Raw genomic sequence first — 24,900 nt, forward strand, 5'->3', positions numbered from 1 at the left:
TTGGTTATGCTCCTTAGCCTTTTTCTTCTTTATATATGTTTCTAAGTCTATTTAGAAAACATATTGACCAGGTGTGGTGGCTCACGCCTGTAATCCCAGCACTTTGGGAGGCCGAGGTGAGAGGATCATGAGGTCAGGAGATCAAGACCATCCTGGTTAACACAGTGAAACCCCGTCTCCACTAAAAAATACAAAAAAATTAGCCAGGCGTGGTGGCGGGCACCTGTAGTCCCAGCTACTAGGGAGGCTGAGGCAGGAGAATGGCGTGAACCCGGGAGGCGGAGCTTGCAGTGAGCCGAGATCACACCACTGCACTCCAGCCTGGGCGACAGAGCGAGACTCCATCTCAAAAAAAAAAAGAAAACATATTTTACATTTTTTGGTTTTCTTATTACTTTTCATTGTCATCTCAAACTGCTCTGAAAACTCCAGCTGAGACCTGAACAGTGAAGACAGACAGTTTTTCACACATCTTGAAAATTCCATTTCTTATTTTTCCTGATGTCATTTGCCTTATAATTATTTTTTTCAGGAAGAAAGGAGAAAGGAAGAGGAGGAGCAACTTCTAATTAATTTAAAATTCCGCAGTGAATCCACCTCTCTATGTAATTAAAAATAGAATACAATACTACTTCAAAAATATTAAAAGAATGGTCATGTCCGTTGTTTAAAAAAAACAGGAAAACAGGCAGTCTGGTGTCTTGGAGTGTGAAATAGGACAAACTTTCTGGTTGGAGTGTGAAATAGGACAAACTTTCTACAAGGCAACACGAAAAACATTTTTAAAAGCATTAAAATTTTGTATGCCCTTTAGCCTAGGAATTCCACTTCTAAAGAAGAATCTTGGCCAGGCGTGGTGGCTCATGCCTGTGATCCCAGCACTTTGGGAGGCAGAAGCAGGCAGATCACTTGAGGTCGGGAGCCTGAGACTAGCCTGGCCAACATGTGAAACCCAATCTCTACTAGAAACAGAAAACAATAGCTGGGCATGGTGATGTGCAACTGAAATCACAGCTACTTAGGAGGCTGAGGCAGGAGAACTGTTTGAACCCAGCTGGCAGAGGTTGCAGTGAGCCAAGATTGTGCTACTGCACTCCAGCCTGGGCGAAAGAGCAAGACACCATCTCACAAAAAAAAAAAAAAAAAAAAGAAAGAATCTCGGAACAATGTTTTATTACAAGATTGTTCATAAAAGCATTGCTTATAACAACAAAAATTATAAATTAAAACAAGATTGAGTAATAAATTAATGTACATACATATGATGATCTGCAGAATTCTTTATAATGTTCATGGAAGAAGAAAATTATAAAATTATATGTATACCATAATTCTATTTTTATTAAAATATTGTATGTATCTGCCATATACAATACAAACGTTGGGAATTAACATCAACATATTAATTTTTCTCTGGTATAGGTTCTCTCTAGAAGGTCAAATACAGAAAATTTTTTCCTTTTCCTTTTTTTCTTGATTTAAAAAATTTATGACAATTAACATATGTAATTTGAGCAGCATGAAAAATGTTAATGTTATTTAAATTATTTAAAGGCTGAAAAATCTAATGACAGTGAATAATTAGAACTTTTACAAATTGTGTCTTACTTCCATATGTTTGTTGCCAATAGATGTAATAAAATCCAAAAGTCAAAATTAGATTTGATCAGATCAACCAGAGCGAGCGGATTCAAGATCTAGATTTGCAAATGCTATGACAGAAATACAATTACGTCAATTCTCAGATCGCTAAAATGGAGTTCCCAACACTGCTATCTTTTCTGTTTTAGTGTATCAGCATCACATACCTTACATTTGTTATTAGCAATGCTTTCTCTAATATATCTAACATACAAACCAGAAAAACCCTTTCCTCTAATCATTACCCCATTTGGTGATAGCTTTTTAAAATCAGTTGGTCTCATATTAAAATGCATTCAAATTTAATTTTTTGAGAACAGTATACTCAAAAAGCTGAGTCACTGTCATTGCATATACCAGTGATACTTGAAGAAAGCAAATACCTACATCATCCTCTTGCCCATCAGTGCCTGCATTGTGGATGTCAGGATAATGTTTCAGAAACTGGGCTACATAGGTCATAATAGACTTCTCATCTGGTTTATCCACATCAACATCTGAAAAAACAAAAAAGAAATGTGAATAAATCAATTAGCATTCATTGGATTTTGATAATACAAGTTTGGTATCTAGCTATCACACCAAAAACGCTAAAAGCAGAAGAAAAACAGAAGTACTACTTAGAATTTCGGACGGGGAGGAGGGTAAACCAAATTTAGTCTGGATATTACATGATGAAAATTATATTACTCAGAAAGATGACACATTTAAACAAACAGCGTTTAAGAAAGTAGCATATATGTCATTTAAATAAGACATACAGTATCTCATGAGACAGTATCTCCCAAATGGGTGAGATACGGTATGATTACTCATACAGTATCTCATACTAGTTCTATTCATACTAGTGAATAGAACACAAATAATATGTAAATTTTAGAACTGGCATAAATAGGAAGTACAAAAATGCTTACAAGTGTGACACTGAATGACATTATTTATATATATATATATATATATATATATATATATATATATACACACACACACACTATATATGGCCAAATATAGACAAGCCCCCTCTCTGCCCCCACAAATTTAAGTTTAGAAGAAAGGCAGATGCCTTATATTCAATTTCCTGGGCAGCCTCTTCTTTCTGGAGCATTCTCTCCAAATTACAGTGCTTTGAGCAATCAAGCACTCTTCGAGGGAAACTGCCTGAGAAGCCCTCCATCACTGTGATTTTGAAGCTTACAGATATTTATCTAATACAAATGGTAAAAATCAGGCAAATAGATTCATACAGATTTAGTAATTATACATGGAGGTAAGAATGCATAAGTAAAACGCGTTGTAAACAAGTCTTTTAAATATCAATTTTAAAGGCAATAGAAATGATTATATCTTACAGAGCAATTTATAGAGCAGAAAGCAAACCAAATTGCCACAATGAAGTATAAAACTAATCTAATCTTTCGTAAAAGTTCTTTTTGATTAGAGGTATAATTTCTAGAGACTTGCAATATAGGGTTTAAAGAGTGCTGCAACTCACACCATTTAAAAGGAAGCGAAGATAATGTATTCTGAAATTTGTTAAATGACTCAAAGGTGATGAGTCAAACCATTGAGTAAAACTTTTTTTTCAGGAAATATGAAAGTGGAAAGAAAAGCAATATTTAATACATGATTTAACATAGTATATGCTGTTAACTATATATGTAAATCATAAAATAATTATTATTATAGCTTTTGGTCTACTTAATCTGTATCCCTAAAAGCTTATACATCCAAGTTGGCTAAATAACTTTTTGAAGGGGAAGTTCTCATTAAGAAATTAGAGGAACGTCTTGTATCTAGGATAGCCTTGTATTTAGGCAACCTCAGTTTCTAATCATCAAAGAAAATATTAAGATCTTCCGGTCTGGTGGATATGAAAGAATCATGTATATTCTCCTTTCATCCCACTCTAGGAATAATGTCAGCTCTGATACATCCTCTGAAGTCGATGGCTGGAATATGTGTTTTTCCCTTGATTTATTTTTGTGCAGAAAGAAGGCAGAAAGCCCTTTGATATCCTAGTGAAAGTGGGGGTGGGGGCAGAGTGGGACTCAAAAACAGAATCCTAAAATGGCAAGGAATCTCCATGGGGCCCTTCATCTCAGAGGAAACCTAACTGGGTCTCTGTAACTTACTCTTGGAAACACAAGTCTATCCTCTTTGTTTTAGAGCTAGGGAAGTTCAGTCTGAAATTCCATCGTTAAAAATAATTTTTGGTGGATCCCATGAAGACAGAGAGTAGATTGGTGGTTACCAGAGGCCAGGAAGGGTAGGGAGGAGAGGGGAAAAACAATTTGCTTTCACTGTATATTTACATTTCTGCATTCACTGGTAGAAATGTCCATAATTGCCAACCCAAATAAGAAATTATCTGTGACATTTGGAAACTTCACTTTGATACTTTTGTTTCAACATAACAACTTATTAGTTTATAAAAGTTTATCAAAGGCATCTAAATTGTCTTTTGAAGGCTTGAAAGAGTTCACTCCATTTCCAAAAAGTCTTAGCACTCACGCCCTTACCAAAACACGTGCCAAACAATTGAAATGACAAATATTAGTCAAACATTTGTGAAGTTTGCTGATTGACACCAAAACACTGCATGGTTAACAACATCTCTAAGTATGAATAATCTACATCTTCCAGACCTCTGAGATTATATAGAGTAATTATATTATCCTGTCACCTACCCCTCATACACACACTTCTAAAACTTTCATTCCACCCTTAAGTATATTAAGTCCAGTTCACCCGACTGACATACCAATGCCAAAGTGCTGTTTGGAGCAATGGAATCATATTTTACCCCAACCATGGTGGTAGATATTTATCCAGAAGAAAATTGATGCAGGAAAATACCATTACTTGCCACTTTTCTCCAGCTTTCTGGCCTCCAATAGAATCTTGGAAGTCATGTGTATTTCTGGGTTTAAGACATAAAAACCCTCCGTGTTAAGGTATATAACAGTCAATGAATATTCAGCCTACCTTCAGGATCTAGCAGTCTTGGGATCCCCAGTTCTGTTTCGGCGATAGTGAAAGCATCCTCCAAATTTTCTCGGTTGGATCTGCCTTTCACTGTCTCCAAGTCCACCAGTTCGGGTCGAATGGCATGAATAACGGAATGAAAGGCAACCCCGCTTCTCCAACTCTTCCCAAAATCTTTTACTTCTATTCCAGTCTGCCTTTGTATTATAAAAACATAAAATGATGTCACATTCTGAATAGATACAAGCACTTTCTTCAAGGCCTCATGCAAAATCCAGTGCTTTTCACCAACGATATGCAGAGAGCTGTATCAGTTCATTGTATTTGAGAAAAATTAAGGGAAACAAAATTTTTAGGGGGCAACAAGATAAGATGTCGAAATTCTGGTTCTATATTTAGAGATTTCTATGTTGGATTTTTCAGCAATTAAGATAGTTAATTTAAAGCATATTTTTACATTTATTTTATACTCAAACCCCTACAGTCCTCTGCTCTACCAGCTGAGCTATTGAAGGATGTTTACATTTATTTTATAAAGAAAAATCAATTTAGAGAAAAATGTCTGAAAAAATTTTAAGAAACCAAATTATAAAGATGCCAAAAGTGACAGCAATTAACCACTGTATATTTTTTGTAGAAAGAGCTAACACGTTTCTAATGGGAAGCAGCACTATGTTGTACACAGGTTATCACAGACTAAGATAATGTGGCTGAATACTTTCAAATGCAACAGAATAGACAAATGCAAATATTGCAATTATATCTCAAAGTGTTCACAAAGGACCCTGTATTCCACCTAAATGCAAACAATAATTCCAATTACTCCACCAATAAAATTGTTTTTAAGCTCCTTTTTGGTAATTGTCTTGAGGGCAAAGCCATGGTGGTAAATCTTTTTTCTTTGGTGGCGGATTTGACTAACTCAAAGCCAGTTATTAAGGAACTGATTCAAGTTGGTAGCCATATTTTGCCCTTGGAAAACAGAAGCGAGGCAAGCTCACAATGAATGATTTTTTTTTCTACATGTAACTTATCAATTATAAAGGCAGTTCCAAAAACAGAGTTGTAAAGATGATTTTGAGCATCGGCTGCACCCCTTGAATAAGTGGAGGGCCTGCAAATATGATCACTTAATTAGGGAACATTCAATGGATAAAGTCATCTAGTAGCTTCTTTTTAAAAAGTTAGTCTCATTAACCTTATAGATGTCTCTAACTAAAGCAAAAATATTGCTCAATTAATTTTCACTAGAATCTCAAAATTTTCATGAAAAAATACAATCTGAATGGTATGCTGATTAATATAATAAGTTTGTAAGTGTCTATTATTATTATTATTATTATTATTGAGACAGAATCTCACTCATTCTGCTGCCCAGGCTGGAGTGCAGTGGCACAATCTCGGCTCACTGCAACCTCCACCCCCCAGGCTCAAGGGATTCTTGCACCTCAGCCTCCCAAGTAGCTGGGATTTCAGGCATGTGCCACAACGCCTGGCTAATTTTTGTATTATTGAATACAAAAAATACAATAAGAATACAAACATTTTGTATTATTCATCATGTTGGCCAGGCTGGTCTCAAATTCCTGGCCTCAAGTGATCCACCTGCCTCGGCCCCCCAAAGTGCTGGGATTACAGGTATGAGCCACTGTGCACAGCCTATCCTTAAATTTTATTGTAGACAACTTACCATTCACTTTAAAACATGTTTTACCAATGTACACTGTTTGCATAAAATATATTATGCATCATTGAGCTTGATCATTGGCTTCATCAATAAATATCCTAAAAACAATTTTATGAGACTCCAGAAATTGTAAAGTAATCTTGAATCTTCTCTTATCTTCAAGCTTGTCTCTGGTAGTACAGATATAATTTTTTTCAGCAGACAGCTGACAATCATGCAGGTTGAACAGTATGTCGTTTCTATCTACTCATTTGTAATCCATCTCTGACTTCATTTTATTTTTCTTTGTCCACATTTCCTCATTTAAAAATGTTTTTTATCTTGTTCAGCCACCTCAAATTAGTTTTTAACAAAATTAAGTGGGGTGTAAATAAATAATTAGCTAATAAATATTCACTATGTAATTAGCTATTTCTAATTTTCTTGAACTTATGTATTGTTTTAGACATTTTCAAAGAGAAATACATAATATGCTTTTCTAAATATTTACTGTAATGAAATAATTAAAAATGTTTCAGCACATTTTATTTCTTCTATATTTGTTGAAAAAATATATGTAGGTATGCACACACACACATACACACACACTGTTTCCTATTGTATCAGTTAAAATAGTAGGTAATATTCCTTAAAAGTTTTAGTTTCAGTTCAAACGTCTTATTTGAGAATTTTAGATATGAACCAAAAGAAAGACACGCCATTTAAAGAAGTGATGAACGGTGCCCAATTTATAAGCATTTCTGACCTCTAATATGTATTTACTTCAAGCTACTTTGAATAACTACGTATATGCATATATTTATTTATTTTGTTACCTTACTAATTTTTGTCAGAAAATATAATTGTTCTTCTTATAAATGTGACAATAGTTATGCAAATGTAAGATATGCTATAACTTAAAGCTTTTATTTCTGATAATATGTATTGATAGTGGATGAAATTAGTTTTAGCAGTTAGAGGGCTTAACTATCTTATGTTACTGAAATCATTTTTAAATTTATTTCTCAAATATTTTTAAACTTTATACGAAAACAGTGGATACATCCTGATAACTAGTCTAGTGTTTACTGGATGTTTTATCATTTCCCACCATCTTCAATCTTATGAGTGTGATGAACTTCCAAACTAGAGTCCCACGAAATATTATGATTTTAGGAATAACATCACTCATACCTCAAAATGGATACAGATTCTAAAGCCTTTTACACATGTTAGATAATAAGTTGCTTGAAAAGTACATACTGGGATAGTGTAAAAAGCAGTTTTTAGAAAAAATTATCAACAGTTTGGTAGCATCATGGAATCATGTGTTCATTACAGAATTTTTATGGCAGAGAAAAGTCATCGCCCCAAACCTCTACAATTTATGCAGCTACAAAAGAAATGGATTTTATTGATTGCTCACGGGTGGAGAACGCTCAGGCCCAGGATTCTGGATATTGGCCCAGATAAGGAAAGTAAAACTTCCACTGATGTTACCAACATATAAGTTGTAGCAATGACTTTGAGCTGTCACCAGACTCTTGCACATCTTTGAAACCCAACACAGCATGCATGAAACTAAATTAAATGCTGGATAACTCCAACAGCATTAAATTTGAGTTTACTTCAAGCTACTGTTTTATTAAAAGAAAATCAATTTGTTTTTGGTTAATTTAATGCCGTGTGAAGCAATGGACCACACAATATCACCTTGACATTATTACAAAGTTTAATTGCAATGGCATCGTGACACATCAGTGTGCAGTCACCAGTCTTCTCCCTACCCAGTTAAGTTGTAAGAGAGATTAGTAATGCCACTGTGGATGCAATTAAACAGTGTTCCAGCAATGTGGGAAGGGTTTTTTTATTTCATTTCTACTTCAGATTCTAAAGAGCCACAAAGCTTTGTTTTCAGAAATATATTTGACTACAACTTGAATCGTGAAAACATAGCCCAAATTAGAAAACCAGCAACACACTTTAAAAGTTAAACAAAACAACATAAATTAGTAACACTAATTACATCCTTTGTTTCTCTTTTTATTTTTTTATTTTTGCTCTTCAAACACCTTAAATATAGAACTCCCTATGTTTAGTACCTCAATATTTTATAATAAGTACTTGTTTACAACTATTTTCCAGAAGTAGAGAATCAAATTTAGACTACATTTAAGCATGCAAAACAAGATAAAAAATGAGTAATTTTACATGTTGTTTAGGAAAATCAAACAAAAGCATACTCTACATGAAAGGACTTACCCCTGACCACATCAGACTACAAAATACTTATATGATCAACTGAAAACTCCATTGAAATTGCTATGAAAAAGTACTTTTTGAGAGCACTCTTTTTCTTTTCTTTTTTTCTTTCTTTTTCTTTTTTTTTTTTTTTGAGATGGAGTCTAGCTCTGTCGCTCAGAATGGAGTGCAATGGCACAATCTTGATCTCAGCTCACTGCAACCTCCACCTCCCAGGTTCAAGCGATTCTGGTGCCTCAGCCTCCCGAGTAGCTGGGATTACAGGCACGCGCCACCACACCCAGCTAATTTTTGTACTTTTAGTAGAGATGGGGTTTCACCAGATTGGCCAGGCTGGTCTCGACCTCCTGACCTCAGGTGATCTGCCCAACTCAGCCTACCGAAGAGCTGGGATTACAGGCATGAGTCACTGCGTCTGGCTGAGAGCAGTCATTTTCTATCCACTATTATCATATAAATGTATACACATGTAAATTTATTATGCCTAGAGGAAAACTGAAAACTAGATGCAAATTCTCAGCTCACAAAGCTAGAGTTGACAAAAAATCTACACTCTAGATAAAAAATGAGACCAAAGGGAAAAAATTTAAAAACTCAAATTGCTAGAAAGTTTCAGAACATAAAAAAAAAAAATGTTTTTGGAACAGTTCACACTGTTCTTAAATAGAACATAATAGTCTCATGAAGAGATAACCAAGTTTAAACTTCAAATTTATTTATATAAAGATTATTTAATAGGAGCAGAAACTCTAAACAATGACCTAAATAGAATTATCCCTCATGCTACTCAAAGTTTAGGATTAGTCAGTTTAATTAATTAGGCCCAATCGCATGAATAAAGAAAAAATTAATTTTTTAAGAGCATATTTTCCTAGAGTATTAGTGGTGATTTTTGTTTATATCTCAATTCAAGGCAAGAGTGAAACAAGCGCTAAGGCAAAGCCATTCATTCAAATGTCTCTTCACATTTTGCAATCATTAGAAGTTGCAATTAGGAACATTCATAACTCAAATTATTTAACGGTTTCAAATTTAGACAAACTCTTGATACTTACTTGCCAGCTGTGTACTGAACCCACTTTAATAAAGCCTTCTTAGCATTTCCTTGGATCTTGGTGGTCACCTTCCGTTTACTTGGTGGGCTGGGAGTCTCAGAGCTAACTATGCTGTCCACAGAGGATGCGCTGCTGGACAAAGACTGGAGGTGGGGCAGGTTGCTGGTCAACTCTTCAATCTGTTTGTGAGTTAACAGCCAGCAAAAATATAAGCATTATCTTTGTTATTATTTCCTCAGATGTTTTACTTTTCCAGCAACAAATGAGGTATGTTAACACTCTTGACATTCCTGACAAAATGCAAGCTCTTAAAGGGCATGATTGATATCTTACTCCTCTTTGCACTTCCCATTGCACCCCTAGTGTATCTTACATACAATAATCCATATTTGTAGAATACATGAATGAATTAATCAACTAAAACCTAATGGTTAGAACAATTATTCTGAATAGAATGGCAAGTTCATTCCTCCCCTTCATGTCTAAAAGGAGTTTAGAAGTGCTCCCTTCCAAAGAAAAAAGAAAATTTTCCTGAGCTCCTTCTGCAACAATATTTCATCTCCATCTTGAGGTGCTCGCTTTTCAGATTGGGCACCTCTGCTGGAGTTCTTCGGGGTGTGAGGTTCCACATGCAACAGCTTTGCAAGGGAGAAGAGGAAATTCTCCTACCAAAGAAACAACGTATGTGTGAAAGGTACATTTCTGCTAAGTTAAGGATCAACCCCAAAGACATGGCAAATGAGAGCATTATTAAAATGGCCACCATGATCTCCCTCTGAGACATTGCATCAACTGAAAGAGGAACTGTAGCACAATACCTGGAAATATAGAATAATGGTCCACATCAATCCAAGAACTATTGAGGGTCGGCCATCAGCTATATCAGTGGAGTTAATGTTGACTAATTTAATCTGTTTAAAAAAGAGAAACTGTACTAGTAATGTACTAGAACATTATAACTCGTTTAATTATGTAACAATTAGGCCTTTAGTAGACATCAATAAGATTGGATCATGCCTATGTAATAGTACATGGGAGTAAGTAGAGTGAGGCACCGAAACAAACAAGCACAAGGTTTCAGTGAAAATTTCAGGGGGATTTGTTAGGTGTACAAAGTAAAAACTATAAAATGGATTTCAGAAACTTCTTTTGTTTAAAGTTGAAAAAATATAACATGCAGGCAATTACCAACAAAAATGTCAAACAGAAAAAAAATGTTATTATTTATATTTAGAGGTTGACTGGAGCTTAAAAGAAACTGCAATGAGAAGTTTAAGAAGATGCACTTACTTTGAAGTTTGTTACCAAATAGCAGGTAACTTATGTTCCCTTTTACCTATAAAAATCAGGAGTTAAGAATTCTAAAATTTGTACTAACCGGTGATCCTCTGTGCATGGACTGACATGAAAAACAAAGGGAGAAGATAATAGATATACATAAATCATCTTTCAAAATCAGCATTATTTGTTCAAAGGTAATAAAGAGGTAGGTAGTCAGTTTAGAACCTGACTGTGGCAATACGTTTTAAAGAAAAACAAAGGAAAGGCAAGAAATAGCAAAACAGAGCCTATTAGCATTCAGTTCCCTACTTTTGGGTGATGACATATAAAGCATTAAGGAGAGACGTCAATCTATGTACAATTGACCCCCAATTATTCATGCTAATGTTTTCCATCCACTACAAAGTTGTTTGCTAAGTCCCAGCAAAATGGACTTACATGGTTAAGTCTATCTCATTCAATTTCTATAGCCTACCATCAAAAACATCCTTTTAATAATTCCTAACAAATGAAAACAAATAATAATAAAGTACCCCTCAGACCTCTAGCTCAATAATTCTCAGCCAAGATTTCATGAAGTGTGTTATCAATAAAAAGCTCAGATGTTTGTACATTTTTTACTTAAATTTGTGTCAGATGCAAAATCATTTCTCAAATACTTTACTCTTGAAAGTTTAAATTTACTAGTTTTACATCACAGAGGTGGAGTAAAAGCTAGCACAAAAATCATTGTAAACGATTTGAGATATACCTATGGGATTTTTGTCTCACTGGTGAAGTTCATTCATCAGGTTCGATGACAAAAAATAAAAATTGAGAACTGGTATAGATTACAAACTTGTATATCTACTTCCTTTGAATCAATCAGTATAAGACGTTTAAGATATCTTTATGGAAAATAAAGAACATCAATTTTTTTAACTTTTTATGAAAGAATCTACTATGATCTCTAGGATCATTTTGAGAGCTTCATTTTACAACTTCTCCAGAATTTTCTCCACATCCATTTTAGCATACATACACAAAAAAATTATAATATATGCTAATATCCATAAGATTAATGAATTTCACAGGGGAAAATTTCTTCCTTTTCCTTGTGCATCATTTTTTAAAAAGTGCTATTGAATATAATTTGATTATCCTACCTCGACCCAGTTCCAATTGTACTTGAAATTGTACATTGTTAACATATTCAATTTATTACAGAAGCTAAAGGATCTTTTGCCTAACTTGTGAAGAAAAATGTTTTCCATGATTATCTGCCCCAAAATGTGTTTCACAATGAGTTTAGGGAGCACAGGTTGGTTTGTCTGTTTATTTAACCTCCCATCTCTTGCAAAATCCTATTGAACGTACAATACATTCTTAGTAGCCTAGGAGGGTAGGATGGGCAATAGAGACACATCCAAAGAGATTGAAGAATTTCCAGAAGCCAGAAGGAAGATGGGACCATATTGACAGATAAAACCACAGCAGAAGGATGTTGAGCCAGATGTTCTCAAAGGGTGATTCCCAGAGTCGCAGCAAGCACGTCACCTGGAAACTTGTCAGAGATGTAGAATCGGAGACTTCACCTTGGACCCATTAAACCAGAAACTAAGGAAGTGAGCCTCTGGAAGGTGTCTTAAAACCTTCAGGTGATTCTGATGCACATTAGTGCTTGAGAATCCTGGACTAGACCATTGTACCTGGCCCATGTAATCTGGAGAAGTCTGAGTTGTAAGACAGAGGCTTGAATGGAATGAATTATTATTTGTGTCCCTCCAAAATTCATATTTTGAAATGTAACTCCCAATGTGACTGTATTTGGAGAATGAGTCTTTAAAGAGATAATTGAAGTTAAATGAGTTCATAAGCATGGGGCCCTAATCTAATCAGATTTTTTTTTTTTTAGATTATTCTCACTCTGTTGCCTAGGAGGGAATGCAGTGGCACGATCTTGGCTCACTGCAACCTCCACCTCCCAGGTTCAAGCGATTCTCCTGCCTCAACTGGGATTACAGGCATGCGCCACCACACCTGGCTAATTTTTGCATTTTTAGTAGAGATGAAGTTTTGCCATGTTGGCCAGGCTGGTCTCGAACCCCTGACATCAAGCAATCTGGCCACCTTGGCCTCCCAAAGTGCTGGTATTACAGGAGTGAGCCACCATGCTGGGCCCAGTGAGATTAGTGTTCTTAAAAAAGATGAAGAAAAACTATCATCAGAGTGAACAGGCAACCTACACAATGGGAGAAAATTTTTGTAATCTATCCATCTGACAGAGGGCTAATATCCAGAATCTACAAGGAACTTAAACAAATTTACAAGAAAAAACAAACAACCCCATCAAAAAGTGGGCAAAGGATATGAGCAGACACTTCTCAAAAGAAGACATTTATGAGGCCAACAAACATATGAAAAAAGGCTCATCATCACTGGTCATTAGAGAAATGCAAATAAAAACCACAACGAGATACCATCTCACACCAGTTAGAATGGCGATTATTAAAAAGTCAGGAAACAACTGATGCTGGAGAGGATGTGGAGAAGTAGGAACGCATTTACACTGTTGGTGGGAGCGTAAATTAGTTCAACCGTTGTGGAAGACAGTGTGGTGATTCCTCAAAGATCTAGAACCAGAAATACCATTTGACCCAGCAACCCCATTACTGGGTATATACCCAAAGGATTATAAATCATTCTACTATAAGGGCACATGCACATGTATGTTTATTGCAGCACTATTCACAATAGCAAAGACTTGGAACCAATCCAAATGCCCAACAGTGATAGACTGGATAAGGAAAATGTGGCACAAATACACCATGGAATACTATGCAGCCATAAAAAAGGATGAGTTCATGTTCTTTGCAGGGACATGGATGAAGCTGGAAACGATCATTCTCAGCAAACTAACACAAGAACAGAAAACCAAGCTCTGCATGTTCTCACTCATAAGTGGGAGTTGAACAATGAGAACACATGGACACAGGGAGGGGAACATCACACACCAGTGCCTGTCAGGGGGTAGGGGACTAGGGGAGGGATAGCATTAGGAAATACCTAATGTAGATGATGGGTTGGTGGATGCAGCAAACCATCATGGCATGTGTATACCTATGTAACAAACCTGCACATTCTGCACATGTATCCCAGAACTTAAAGTATAATTTAAAAAAATAATAAAAAAAAAACAATGAATACCAAAAAAAAAAAAAAAAATGAAGAGATGCCAAAGATTGATCTTCCTCTCTACACTCACACAAAGAAAATGTCATGCAAGGACGCAAAGAGAAGGGAACTGTCTACAAGCCAGGAAGAGAAGCTTCCCCAGAAAACAACCCTGAGGCACCTTAATCCTGGACTTCTTGCCTCCAAAACGCTGACAAAATAAGTTTCTGTAGTTTAAGCCACCCAGTCTGTGATACTCTGTTATGGCAGCCAAAGCGGACTAATACACAGCTCACAGATGTTTAAAAAATATTTGAGACCAGTCGTGGTGGCTCACGCCTGTAATCCCAGCATTTTGGGAGGCCAAGGCAGGCAGATAGCTTGAGGTCGGGAGTTCGAGACCAGCCTGGCCAATGTGGTGAAACTCTGTCACTACTAAAAATACAAAAATTAGCTAGGCTTGGTGGTGCGTGCCTGTAGTCCCAGCTACTTGGGAGGCCGAGGCAGGAGAATCGCTTGAACCTGAGAGGTGGAGGTTGCAGTGAGCCTAGTTCGTGCCTCTGCACTCCAGCCTGGGTGACAAAGCAAGAGTCTGTCTCAAAAAAAAAAAAAGAAAGAAAAGAAAAAAAGTAAAACATTTGAATTATTTGGAAATAAATTTCAAAAAACTCTCAGTAAACATCCATGTTACTAGCTTTTCTTCATAAATTTGAAAACTTAATGAATAAATCCATTACTGCTTTCCACTAGTTGCTTTCTACAATGAGGTATCAGGTACCTCATTCTCAACAATAATGCAAGTAGTCAACTGCCTGCCTTATTTAATACACAATTTAAAGGAATTTTAAACATTAATTACATTTTAATAAAAGTCCAGACGACTGGCTCTTCTTTGTAAATTAGAAAACCAGGGATCACAGTTCTTGAGGTTCACTGAGGTTACTTTAGTTGGAACTATTTGCTCCCCTCTTCCAGACAGGACGCAGGACCACTCAGTTCTCCTGTTACCACAGTTAGCCTGGAACTCACCTCATTCCTTTACATCACCTTTCTGGACCTCACAGGAATCTGAATTTATGTCCCCTGTCTGCACTATGATGGTCAGTGGTTGGCTCCCTGTATTACGGTGCTGAATGATCTGCCTGACACCTCGTTGGAGAAAGAAACTTGTGGCAAATGGTGATGAATCTGTTCACCACAGTCACATTTACACATTTCTCATCAGATTCTTACATATGTTTTTTCAATAGCCCTGCAAATAAGAGAAAAGCTAAGGACACTGTTAGGGTTTCCCCAGTAAAATGAGGAATACCTTCATTATTCCCTAAGTCAAACTAAATAAGAATAAAAGGACTAAATAAATGTCCTGTTATCAAAAGAAAAAAATTCCAAATGGAAGACAAAGTCAGTACAAAGATCAAAGACAAATTTCTAAAAATATGATAGAGACATAAGTTTTAACTTGTAAAGATCAATGCTAAGATAATAAGTGGGAGGGCACTAAAGAACCTTCCAAAACTCATTACTTCCCACAGGCAAACATTTTGTGAGGCCGTAGGATACAGAAGTGCAAGAGAGTGTGGCCGACAAGAATGTTTCAGGGAGATGCGGGGAGGCGGTGACTTTAAAAGGATTAAGAGACTTGTGGGGAAAAAAGAGAAATTCTTTCATTTTGTTCTGATTCTCAAGACACTACTTTTGGTGCTTAGCAAATATATTTAAACTTTATTTTTTTTACTTTGGGTTGTTCCGTGAAAATGGACATTGTGAAAACAAGTCTTCTTTATAAACAATGCCTTTCATAGGTGAAGTTGTTAAAGTTTTCGCCAAGGCTTCCAAGTTAATAAGAGGAATTTTGTTTTTGTATTCCAGCCAATCAATATAACTCAGAATGAAGTAGGACACTGTTGTCATACAGCTGAAATGGGAGAATGAATGACCTGAAAAACTCTATCTTTATTTTTTATTTTTATTTTTTTTAAGAGAGTCTCGCTCTGTCGCTCAGGCTGGAGTGCAATCACAGCTCACTGTAGCCTCAACCTCTCAGGCTCAAGAGATCCTCCCACCTCAGCCTCTCGAGTAGCTGGGACCATAGGCACATGCCACCACATCTGGCTAATTTGTTTGTTTGTTTGTTTAGAGACAAGGTCTCACCATGTTACCCAGGCTGATCTCAAACTCCAGGGCTCAAGCCATTCACCCACCCTTCCCTCCCAAAGTGCTGGGATTAGAGGTGTGAGCCACTGCATCTGGTCCTGAAAAACTCTAAATATCCTGTTTAACAAGGCTTCATTCAGCTTTCAATGAAAAATTAATGAAGGGTGAGCAGAAAGAAGAGAAACCCTTCAATAAGAATGAGATTAGTGTGATCTGGAAACACTGCCTGATATTGCATAAGAAGCTAAAATTGTTTTGCACACTATCCTAATGCCTGGAATCTCTCTTGGGCATGAAATTTGCACAATTGACTGAAATGTATACTGATGGATCGCATTACCAACTTATCAACAATGTAGATTATTTAAGTGCTAGAATCTAAGTTTTCTATAAATTTGTATTTTCTAGAGTTCCTGTCTTATAGAAAGTCATCAATTATACATTTGTAATCTAATTAATTCAGTGCATATAAACTGAGAAGGAAATAATTGAATGAGTCTATTTTCCAGAAGTATCTGGATCTCCATTTATAAAACTAGTTTTGGTATTACCAAGCACAGGCTTCCTCAATTCCCACAAATTAGAAAAGGCTAAATGTAAGAGGATTGGTGCAACCCTTTTGGAGGGAAATATGGTAATATCTACCAAAATTACATGTGCATTTACCTTTTGACTTAGCAAGCACACTTCTAGAAATTTACCTAGGAGATACACCTCCAATTATATGGAAGCACTTATGCACATAGCTATTAACTGCATCATTGTTTGTGTTTTAAAAATACTAGAAACAACCCAATTCCCATTCATAAGAGAGTGGTTGAATAAACTATGGCATATCTAGGCAATGCGACACTGTGTAACTGTAAAAATGAGTAGAGAAATCACTATGAACTGATGTGGGATGATTTCCAGGATATATTGATAAGTGAAAAAAGCAAAATGCATCTATGGTATGCTATCCTTCATGTAAGAAAGACGGGGATATATGAAAACACATCTTATTTGTGGAAAAAATGCAAAATGTATGTCAGAAACTAGAGAGACTGGTTATCTAAAGGTAGGAAATGCAGTTAGAGGCAGGGAATGAGAATGGAGTAGTAGGGATGAGAAAGGAGTTTGACTTCTTTAAATAAAACGTTTATTATTTTAGAACCATAATAATGTCCCACTCTTTAAAACAAATAAAATCAACCAGGATGCGGGTGGGGCACAAAATAGAACACAAACAACAACAAATAAACCTATCTCTATAACAGATAATGACATAATCCCACTGACGGGGATGGGGAAGAATAGAACTAACCTAAGAACATTTCAAAAATAGTTTTTTGACTGGATACTGTAATGCTAAAGACAAAAAGAACTACACACAAATCCTGTTCTCTAGTTTGTAAATCTGTTCCTCACAGGGGCATGGGTTAGTGACATACTAGATGTGTATACTAGGTGATATAGTTTGTATACATGTCCCCATTCAAATTTCATATTGAAATGTGATCCCCAATGTTGAAAGTGAACCCTGGTGGGAAGAGATTGAACAGGAGGGCGAGTTCTTATGAATAGTTTAGCACCGTCCCTCTTGGGTACTCTCCACACAATAGTGAGTGAGTTCTCGTAAGACGTGATTGTTTAAAAGTGTGTAGCACCTCTCTCCTTGCTCTCTTGCTCCTGCTCTGGCCATGTGACGTCCCTGCTCCCCTTCACCTTCCACCATGATTGTAGGCTTCCTGAAGCCTCTCCGGAAACTGATGCCAGAGCTATGCTTCCTGAGCAGCCTGCAGAACCATGAGACAATTAAGCCTCATTTCTTTATAAATTACTCAGTCTTGGGTATTTCTTTATAGCATGTGAGAATGGACTAACACACTAGGGTTGAAAAAATAAGTAAATATATTGTAGATGAGAGTAAGCCTTCTCATTATCAGAGAAAGCAGAAACAATTAAGGACATAAGGCCAGAGTAAAACTTGCAGTGTTTAACTTGAATCAGAGGTATTAGTCTGAACTAATGTTTTACACACATACACACACACGTGCGAGAAGCTACATATGTATATGTGTATATACATGTACACACATACAGAGATAGAGAGAGGGAGGAGAGAGAGAGAAGCACAGATATATGTATATATATGAGTTAATAAACATATACAATTGAACAATGAGAGCACATGGACATAGGAAGGGGAACATCACCCACCCAGGATTGTTGTAAGGTGGGGGAGGCGGGAGGCATAGCATTAGGAGATATATCTAATGCTAAATGACAGGCTAATGCGTGCAGCACACCAACATGGCACATGTATACATATGTAACAAACCTGCACGTTGTGCACGTGTACCCTAAAACTTAAAGTATAATAATAATTAACAAAAAGAAAAAAAATAAATAAACATATACATTTTCTAATCTATTTGCTGAGAGGGCCTAGGAGAAATGATGCCCCAGTAGCAATGAAATACTTAGCATTTAGATCTTGGTTTCTAAATGCCACTCATCACTAAAAGGAACGAAGCCTCTTTAGAGAAGTGGTTGATTCCAGGACTGGGGAGGGAAAATTTAAGAAAAACCTGGAATATTTGTAGTTCTAGCAAATAAAAAACTGCTTGAAAAATTATGAGCCAATATTAAAAACGTACAGGTGCAAGCCTGAAGGAGCTCTTAGTGGTCAAAGCTAGAACAATTTGAGTGACAAAATAATAACAATGACTATAATGATGAATTTTAACTACATAACAAAATAAATATACATGTGTCCCTACTGGAATAAATAATTGAATAAATAAGTGAATTGTGGGGGAGGACATCTTTTTCTTACAGAACAATTCCAATTAATAAATATAGAAGGAATGAGGAAAATAGAAAATCATTAGGCAAGTAGCACAGAAATAATTATTGAAGGCAATGGATACTAAAATCAGTGAGCAAAAGTTTGAGGAAAAGCAGAAACTTAGCATAGTCTCAATTATCTCTCCTAAGTTACTTCCCAACTATAAAGGGAAAAACAGTGACTCTACCATAGGAAAGCATGGCAGACACCACATTACCAAGTATTCAAAGTTAATGTAACCAGTAATAAGACATATCAGCACCCTATATTTACTAATATGGTGCACTGGGAAGAATATGATATCACTTTCTTGGTACTTTTTCCAAAAATGTCTAAACTCAACCTAATCACGAGAAAATATCATACAAACTGAAATTGAGAGACATTATGCAAAATAACTGACCAGCAGTTATCAAAAGTGTCAAGGTCATGAAAGACAAGGAAAGAATGAAGACCTGTCATAGAATGGAAGACACAACTAAATGCAAGATGTGATACTAGAGTGGATCCTGGAACAGACACAGACAATAGAGGGAACATTGATGAACTTGGACTAATGTCTGTGTTTTAGTTAATAGTATCATCCCAATTTTAATGTCCTTACTTTGATCATTGTATTATGGTTATGTAAGCTCTTAACACTAGACACTGAAATGAACTGTAGAAATAAAATTTCTTTTTTGCAACTTCTCCATAAATCTAAGAGTATTTTATAATACAGTGATATTGTATGTCTAGGCTGTATTGATTACATGCAGTGTTTTGACCTATAGCCAATACTGAAAACATAAGTATGCCCATACCTTCTTCCTTGGGCATTTTGTTTTTGTTTCTCTCTTACCTTTCTTCCTTCGAGGAACTTGAGTGCCGTGCCAATGTTAGCCACAGCATGGATTCGCTTCATCCGGCGTCCTTGTTCACAAGGCTGTAAAAAGTGGGGTAAAAAAGGGAATGAGACAAAATCTGCATATTAAAATGTTAGTTATAAGATCTATTTAAATGGATTAAAAATATACTTGAAGAATATTCAAAAGCAACCAACATTGTTCACTTTCTATAAAGGTTAGCAAATACATAAAGGGGTGTTCCCCATGGCACTCTGAAGATATACTAATTCACGCAATAAGTGCATTCATTCTCAGATTATCTGTTAATGCATTTGCCTTTTAGTCTTCTGTATGTCTAAGCGCAGAAATTATTTACTGAGACCTCTGTTAGACACGACACAGTCTCATCACTGGTCTGTACACAGCCCACTTATTTAGTTTATTAGTTAATTATTTTTAAAAATGTAAAACACACCCAGAACCTGCAACCTAAAACAAAGTCAGGACCCACAACTAAGTATGAAAGCCATATCCCAAAATATGACCACCATTAATCCCATCCTCCTATCTGACTACATTGAGGGCACCCGTCACACTAACTCTAGTCCAGTGTTTGCCATTTTATAGAGATTCATTTCTTTCACACGCTTTCTTAAAAAGAATGCTTAGTTTTTAATTTTATATGAAGAGCATCACTGTATTAATCATTTGAGACCTACTTTTCCACATTATATTGCTAAGATTCATCATATCATTGCCTTTCACTGTATTTCATTCATTTCGAAAGCTACATAATGTGCTATTTCTATACTCTACTTCTGATATGAATGTGCTATTTCCAGGTTATTGATATTTTGATATGTTGATAGATTATTCTTGTACTTCTCACCTTTTGTACAAGCACAGTTTCTCTTGCACATGTACCTAAGAGTAGAATTGCTGAGTCGAAGGGAATGTGACTTCCATTTGTAAAGTAATATCAAACTCTCCTAAAATGGTTGTACTACTTTTTACTCTGATCAGCATTGCAAAAATAATCCTGCTAATCTGTATCATCTCCAACATTTGATTTTGACAGATACCTTAAACATACTTTTTTCAACTGAATATATGTAAAATGTATATGTACTCTTTTTCATTGCAGTCTCCGTTTACATTTCCCTGATCAGCAGCAATGTGGACTTCTCCTCCTCTGTTCATTGGTGATGTGTGTTTCTTCTGTAAAATGCCTTTTCACATCTGTTGCCCAGGTTTTCCTTTGGGTTGTTTGCACCCATATTGTTCTGAAGACGTATTTTATATATTCCTGATTTAATCCTTTTACAACATGAATTGTGAATATCTTCAACAAGTTTGTAACTTCTGCCAGTTGTTTTAAAGGTTTTTAATTTTTAAGATAGTCTTCATTTTAATATATTAAATATAGCAATCTTTTATTGTCAATATTTTTGTGTCTTATTGAATAATTGTTTTCCTATCCCTGTGTCTAAAACATATTCACCCACGTTTTCTACTAAGAGTTTAAAGTGTTACTGTCAGTAGGTCCTTAATTCATGTAGATTTAATTTTTGTATAGGCCATGAGATAAGAATTCAATTTTACCTTTTTCTGCTAGAATGAACTTAATTTCCTGTTCCATTTTTTTTAACTTCAATAACTTTTAGGGTGCAATTGGTTTCTGGTTACATGAAGGAATAATACAGTGGTGAAGTCTCAGATTGTAGTGCACCTGTCACCCAACATTTAGTTTTTGATCCCTCACCCCGCTCTTACCCTCATCCTTCTGAGTCTCCAAAGTCCATTATACCATTCTACATGCCTTCGTGTACCCATAGCTTAGCTCTCACTTACAAGTGAGAATATGTAGTATTTAGTTTTCAATCCTGAATTACTTCGCTTAGAATAATGGCCTCCAGCTCCATCCAAATTGCTGCAAAAGACATTATTTCATTCTTTTTTTATGACTGAGTAGTATTCCATGGTTGTATGTATATGACGTTTTCTTTATCCACTCATTGGTCAGTGGCCACTTAGGTTGGGTCCATATCTTTGCAATTGTGAATTGTGCTGCTACAAATATCCGTGTGCAGGTGTCTTTGAAATAATGACTTCTTTTCCTTTGGGTAGACACCCAGTAGTGGGATTGCTGTATCAAATGGTAGATCTACTTTTAGTTCTTTAAGAAATCATACTGTTTTTCCATAGAGGTTGTATTAATTTACATTCCCACCAGCAGTGTATAAGCGTTCCCTTTACAACACTTCCATGACAACATCTATTGTTTTTTGACTTTTTAATAATGGCGATTCTTGCAGGGGTAAGGTGATATCTCATTGTGGTTTTAATTCGCATTTCCCTGATGACTAGTTGTACATTTTTTCATGTGTATTACTTATTTGTATCTTGTTTTGAGAAATATCTATTCATGTCATTTGCCCACGTTTTGATGGTATTGTTTGTCTTTTTTCTTGCTGATTTGTTTGAGTTCCTTGTAGATTCTGAACATTAGTCCTTTGTCAGATGCATAGTTTGCAAATATTTTCTCCCATTCTGTGGGTTGTCTGTTTACTCTGATGACAATTTCTTTTGCTTGCAGAAACTTTTTAGTTTAATTAGGTCCATTTATCTGTTTCTATTTTTGTTGCATTTGCTCTTAGGGTCTTAGTAAAAAATTATTTGCCTAGGCCAATGTCTAGAGATTTTTTTCTAGTTTTTTTTTTCTAGAATTTGTATGGGGTTTCAGGTCTTAGATTTAAGTATTTGAGCCATCCTGAGTTGATTTTTGTATAAGGCGAGAGATAGGGGTCCAGTTTCATTCTTTTACATGTGACTATCCAGTTTTCCCAGCACCATTTATTAAATAGGATGTCATTTCTTCAATCTACATTTTTGAATGTTTTGTCAAAGATCATTTGATTGTAAGTATTTGGCTTTACTTCTGAGTTCTATATTCTGTTCCATTGGTCTATGTATCTACTTTTATACCAGTATCATGCTGTGTTGGTAACTATAGCCTTGTAGTATAATTCAAAGTCAGATAATGTGATGCCTCAAATTGTTCTTTCTGCTTAGGATTGCTTTACCTATTTGGGGTCTTTTTTGGTTCCACGTGAATTTTAGAATTGTTTTTTCTAATTCTGTGAAAAATGATGTTGGTATTTTGATAGGAATTGCATTGAATCTGTAGATTTCTTTGGGCAGTATGGTCATTTTCACAACATTGATTCTTCCAATCTATGAGTATGAGATGTGTTTCCATTTGTTTGTGTCATCTATTATTTCTTTCAGCAGTGTTTTGTAGTTCTCCTTGCAGAGATCTTTCATCTCCTTGATTAAATATGTTCCTAGATATTTTTTTGCAGCTATTGTAAAAGGAATTGAATTACTAATATTATTCTCGGCTTGGTGGCTGTTGCTATATAGCAGTGCTACTGACTTGTGCACATTGATTTTGTAACCTGAGACTTTATTGAATTTGTTTATCAAATCTAAGAATTTTAGAGGAGTCTTTAGGGTTTTCTAGGTATCCAATCACATCATCAGCAAACAATGATAGTTTGACTTACTCTTTTCCAATTTGGATGCCCCTTATTTCATTTCCTTGCCTGATTGTTCTGGCTAGGACTTCCAGTAATATGTTTAAAAGAAGTGGCAAAAGTGAGCATCCTTGTCTTGTTCCAGTTCTCAAGGGGAATGTTTTCAACTTTTCCCCATTCAGTATGATGTTAGCTGTGGATCTGTCATATATGGCTTTTATTATTTTGAGGTATGTCCCTTCTATGACTAGTTTGTTGGGCTTTTTATCATTAAAAGATGCTAGATTTTATCAAATGCTTTTTCTACACTTATTGAGATGCCCATATAGATTTTGTTTTTAATTCTGTTTGTATGATGTATCACATTTATTGACTTGCATATGTTAAACCATCCCTGCATCCCTGGGATGAAACCCACTTGATTATGGTATATTATTTTTGATATGATGTTAGATTCAGTTTGCTGGTATTTTGTTGAGGATCTTTGCATCTATGTTCATCAGGGATATTTTTCATTACATCATTTCCTAGTTTTTGTATCAGTTTGCCACCGGATTCTTAGAATGAGTTAGGGAGCATTCCCTCTTTCTTAATCTTTTGGAATAATTTCAGTAGGATTAAAACCAACTCTTCTTTGAATGTGTGGTAGAATTCAACTGTGAACCCATCTGGCCCTGGGCTTTTTTTGTTGTTGTTGTTGCTGGCAATTTTTCTATTACTGATTCAATTTTCACTGGTTGTTTTTAGCCTGTTCAGGGTTTCTATTTCTTCCTGATTTAACCTAGGAGAGTTGTGTGTTTCCAGAAATTTATCCATTTCCTATAGATTTTCTAGTTTGTATGCATAGAGGTGTTCATAGTAGTCTTGAGTTATCTTTTGTATTTCTGTGGTGTTGGCTGTAATGTCTCCATTATCATTTCTAATTGAGTTCATTTGACTCTTCTCTCTTCTTGGTCAATCTAGCAAATGGTCTATTATCTTTTTAAAGACCGAAGTTTTTGTTTCATTGGTCTTTTGTATTTTCTGTTAGTTTGTTTCCATTTCATTTAGTTCAGCACTGATCTTTGTTATTTCTTTTCTCCTACTAGCTTTGGATTTGATTTGTTTTGGTTTCTCTAGTTCCTTGAGGTATGATGTTAGGTTGTCAATTTGTGATTTTTCAGACTTTTTGATGTAGGAATTTAGCACTATAAACTTTCCTCTTAGTACTGCTTTTGCTGTATCCTAGAGGTTTTGATAACTTGTGTCACTATTACCATTCATTTCAAATAATTTTTAAATTTCCATCTTGGATTCATTGTTAATCCAAAAATCATTCAGGAGCATACTGTTTAATTTTCATGTGTTTGTATAGTTTTGGGGTTCCTTTTGAAGTTGATTTCTGGTTTTATTTCACTGTGGGCTGAGATGATACTTGATGTAATTTTGACTTTTTAAAATTTATTGAGACTTGCTTTGTGACTTATCATATGGTCTATCCTGGAGAATATTCCGTGTGTTAATGAGA

The 24,900-nt window shown here is 35.6% G+C and overlaps 1 protein-coding gene across 20 annotated transcripts in view; it reads right to left on the bottom strand.

Moving 5' to 3' along the window:
* The window catches only part of SYNE1 (spectrin repeat containing nuclear envelope protein 1), a 522,579-nt gene that overhangs the window by 382,097 nt on the left and 115,582 nt on the right, over positions 1 to 24,900 (bottom strand). For 16 of the 20 annotated variants that reach the window (XM_055390871.2, XM_055390866.2, XM_055390867.2 and 13 more), the window contains 6 exons: positions 19,872 to 19,955; positions 10,988 to 11,008; positions 10,428 to 10,520; positions 9,610 to 9,788; positions 4,627 to 4,823; positions 2,029 to 2,138 (listed from right to left, as the gene is read on the bottom strand). In XM_055390871.2, the coding sequence (XP_055246846.1) occupies positions 2,029 to 2,138; positions 4,627 to 4,823; positions 9,610 to 9,788; positions 10,428 to 10,520; positions 10,988 to 11,008; positions 19,872 to 19,955 (684 nt within the window). The remainder of the gene's footprint in view (positions 1 to 2,028; positions 2,139 to 4,626; positions 4,824 to 9,609; positions 9,789 to 10,427; positions 10,521 to 10,987; positions 11,009 to 19,871; positions 19,956 to 24,900) is intronic. The other 4 variants (XM_055390873.2, XM_019029254.4, XM_055390870.2 and 1 more) reach the window with 1 other exon arrangement.

The sequence above is a fragment of the Gorilla gorilla genome, chromosome 5, assembly GCF_029281585.2.
Source record: "Gorilla gorilla gorilla isolate KB3781 chromosome 5, NHGRI_mGorGor1-v2.1_pri, whole genome shotgun sequence".
Classification (NCBI taxonomy): Eukaryota; Metazoa; Chordata; class Mammalia; order Primates; family Hominidae; genus Gorilla; species Gorilla gorilla.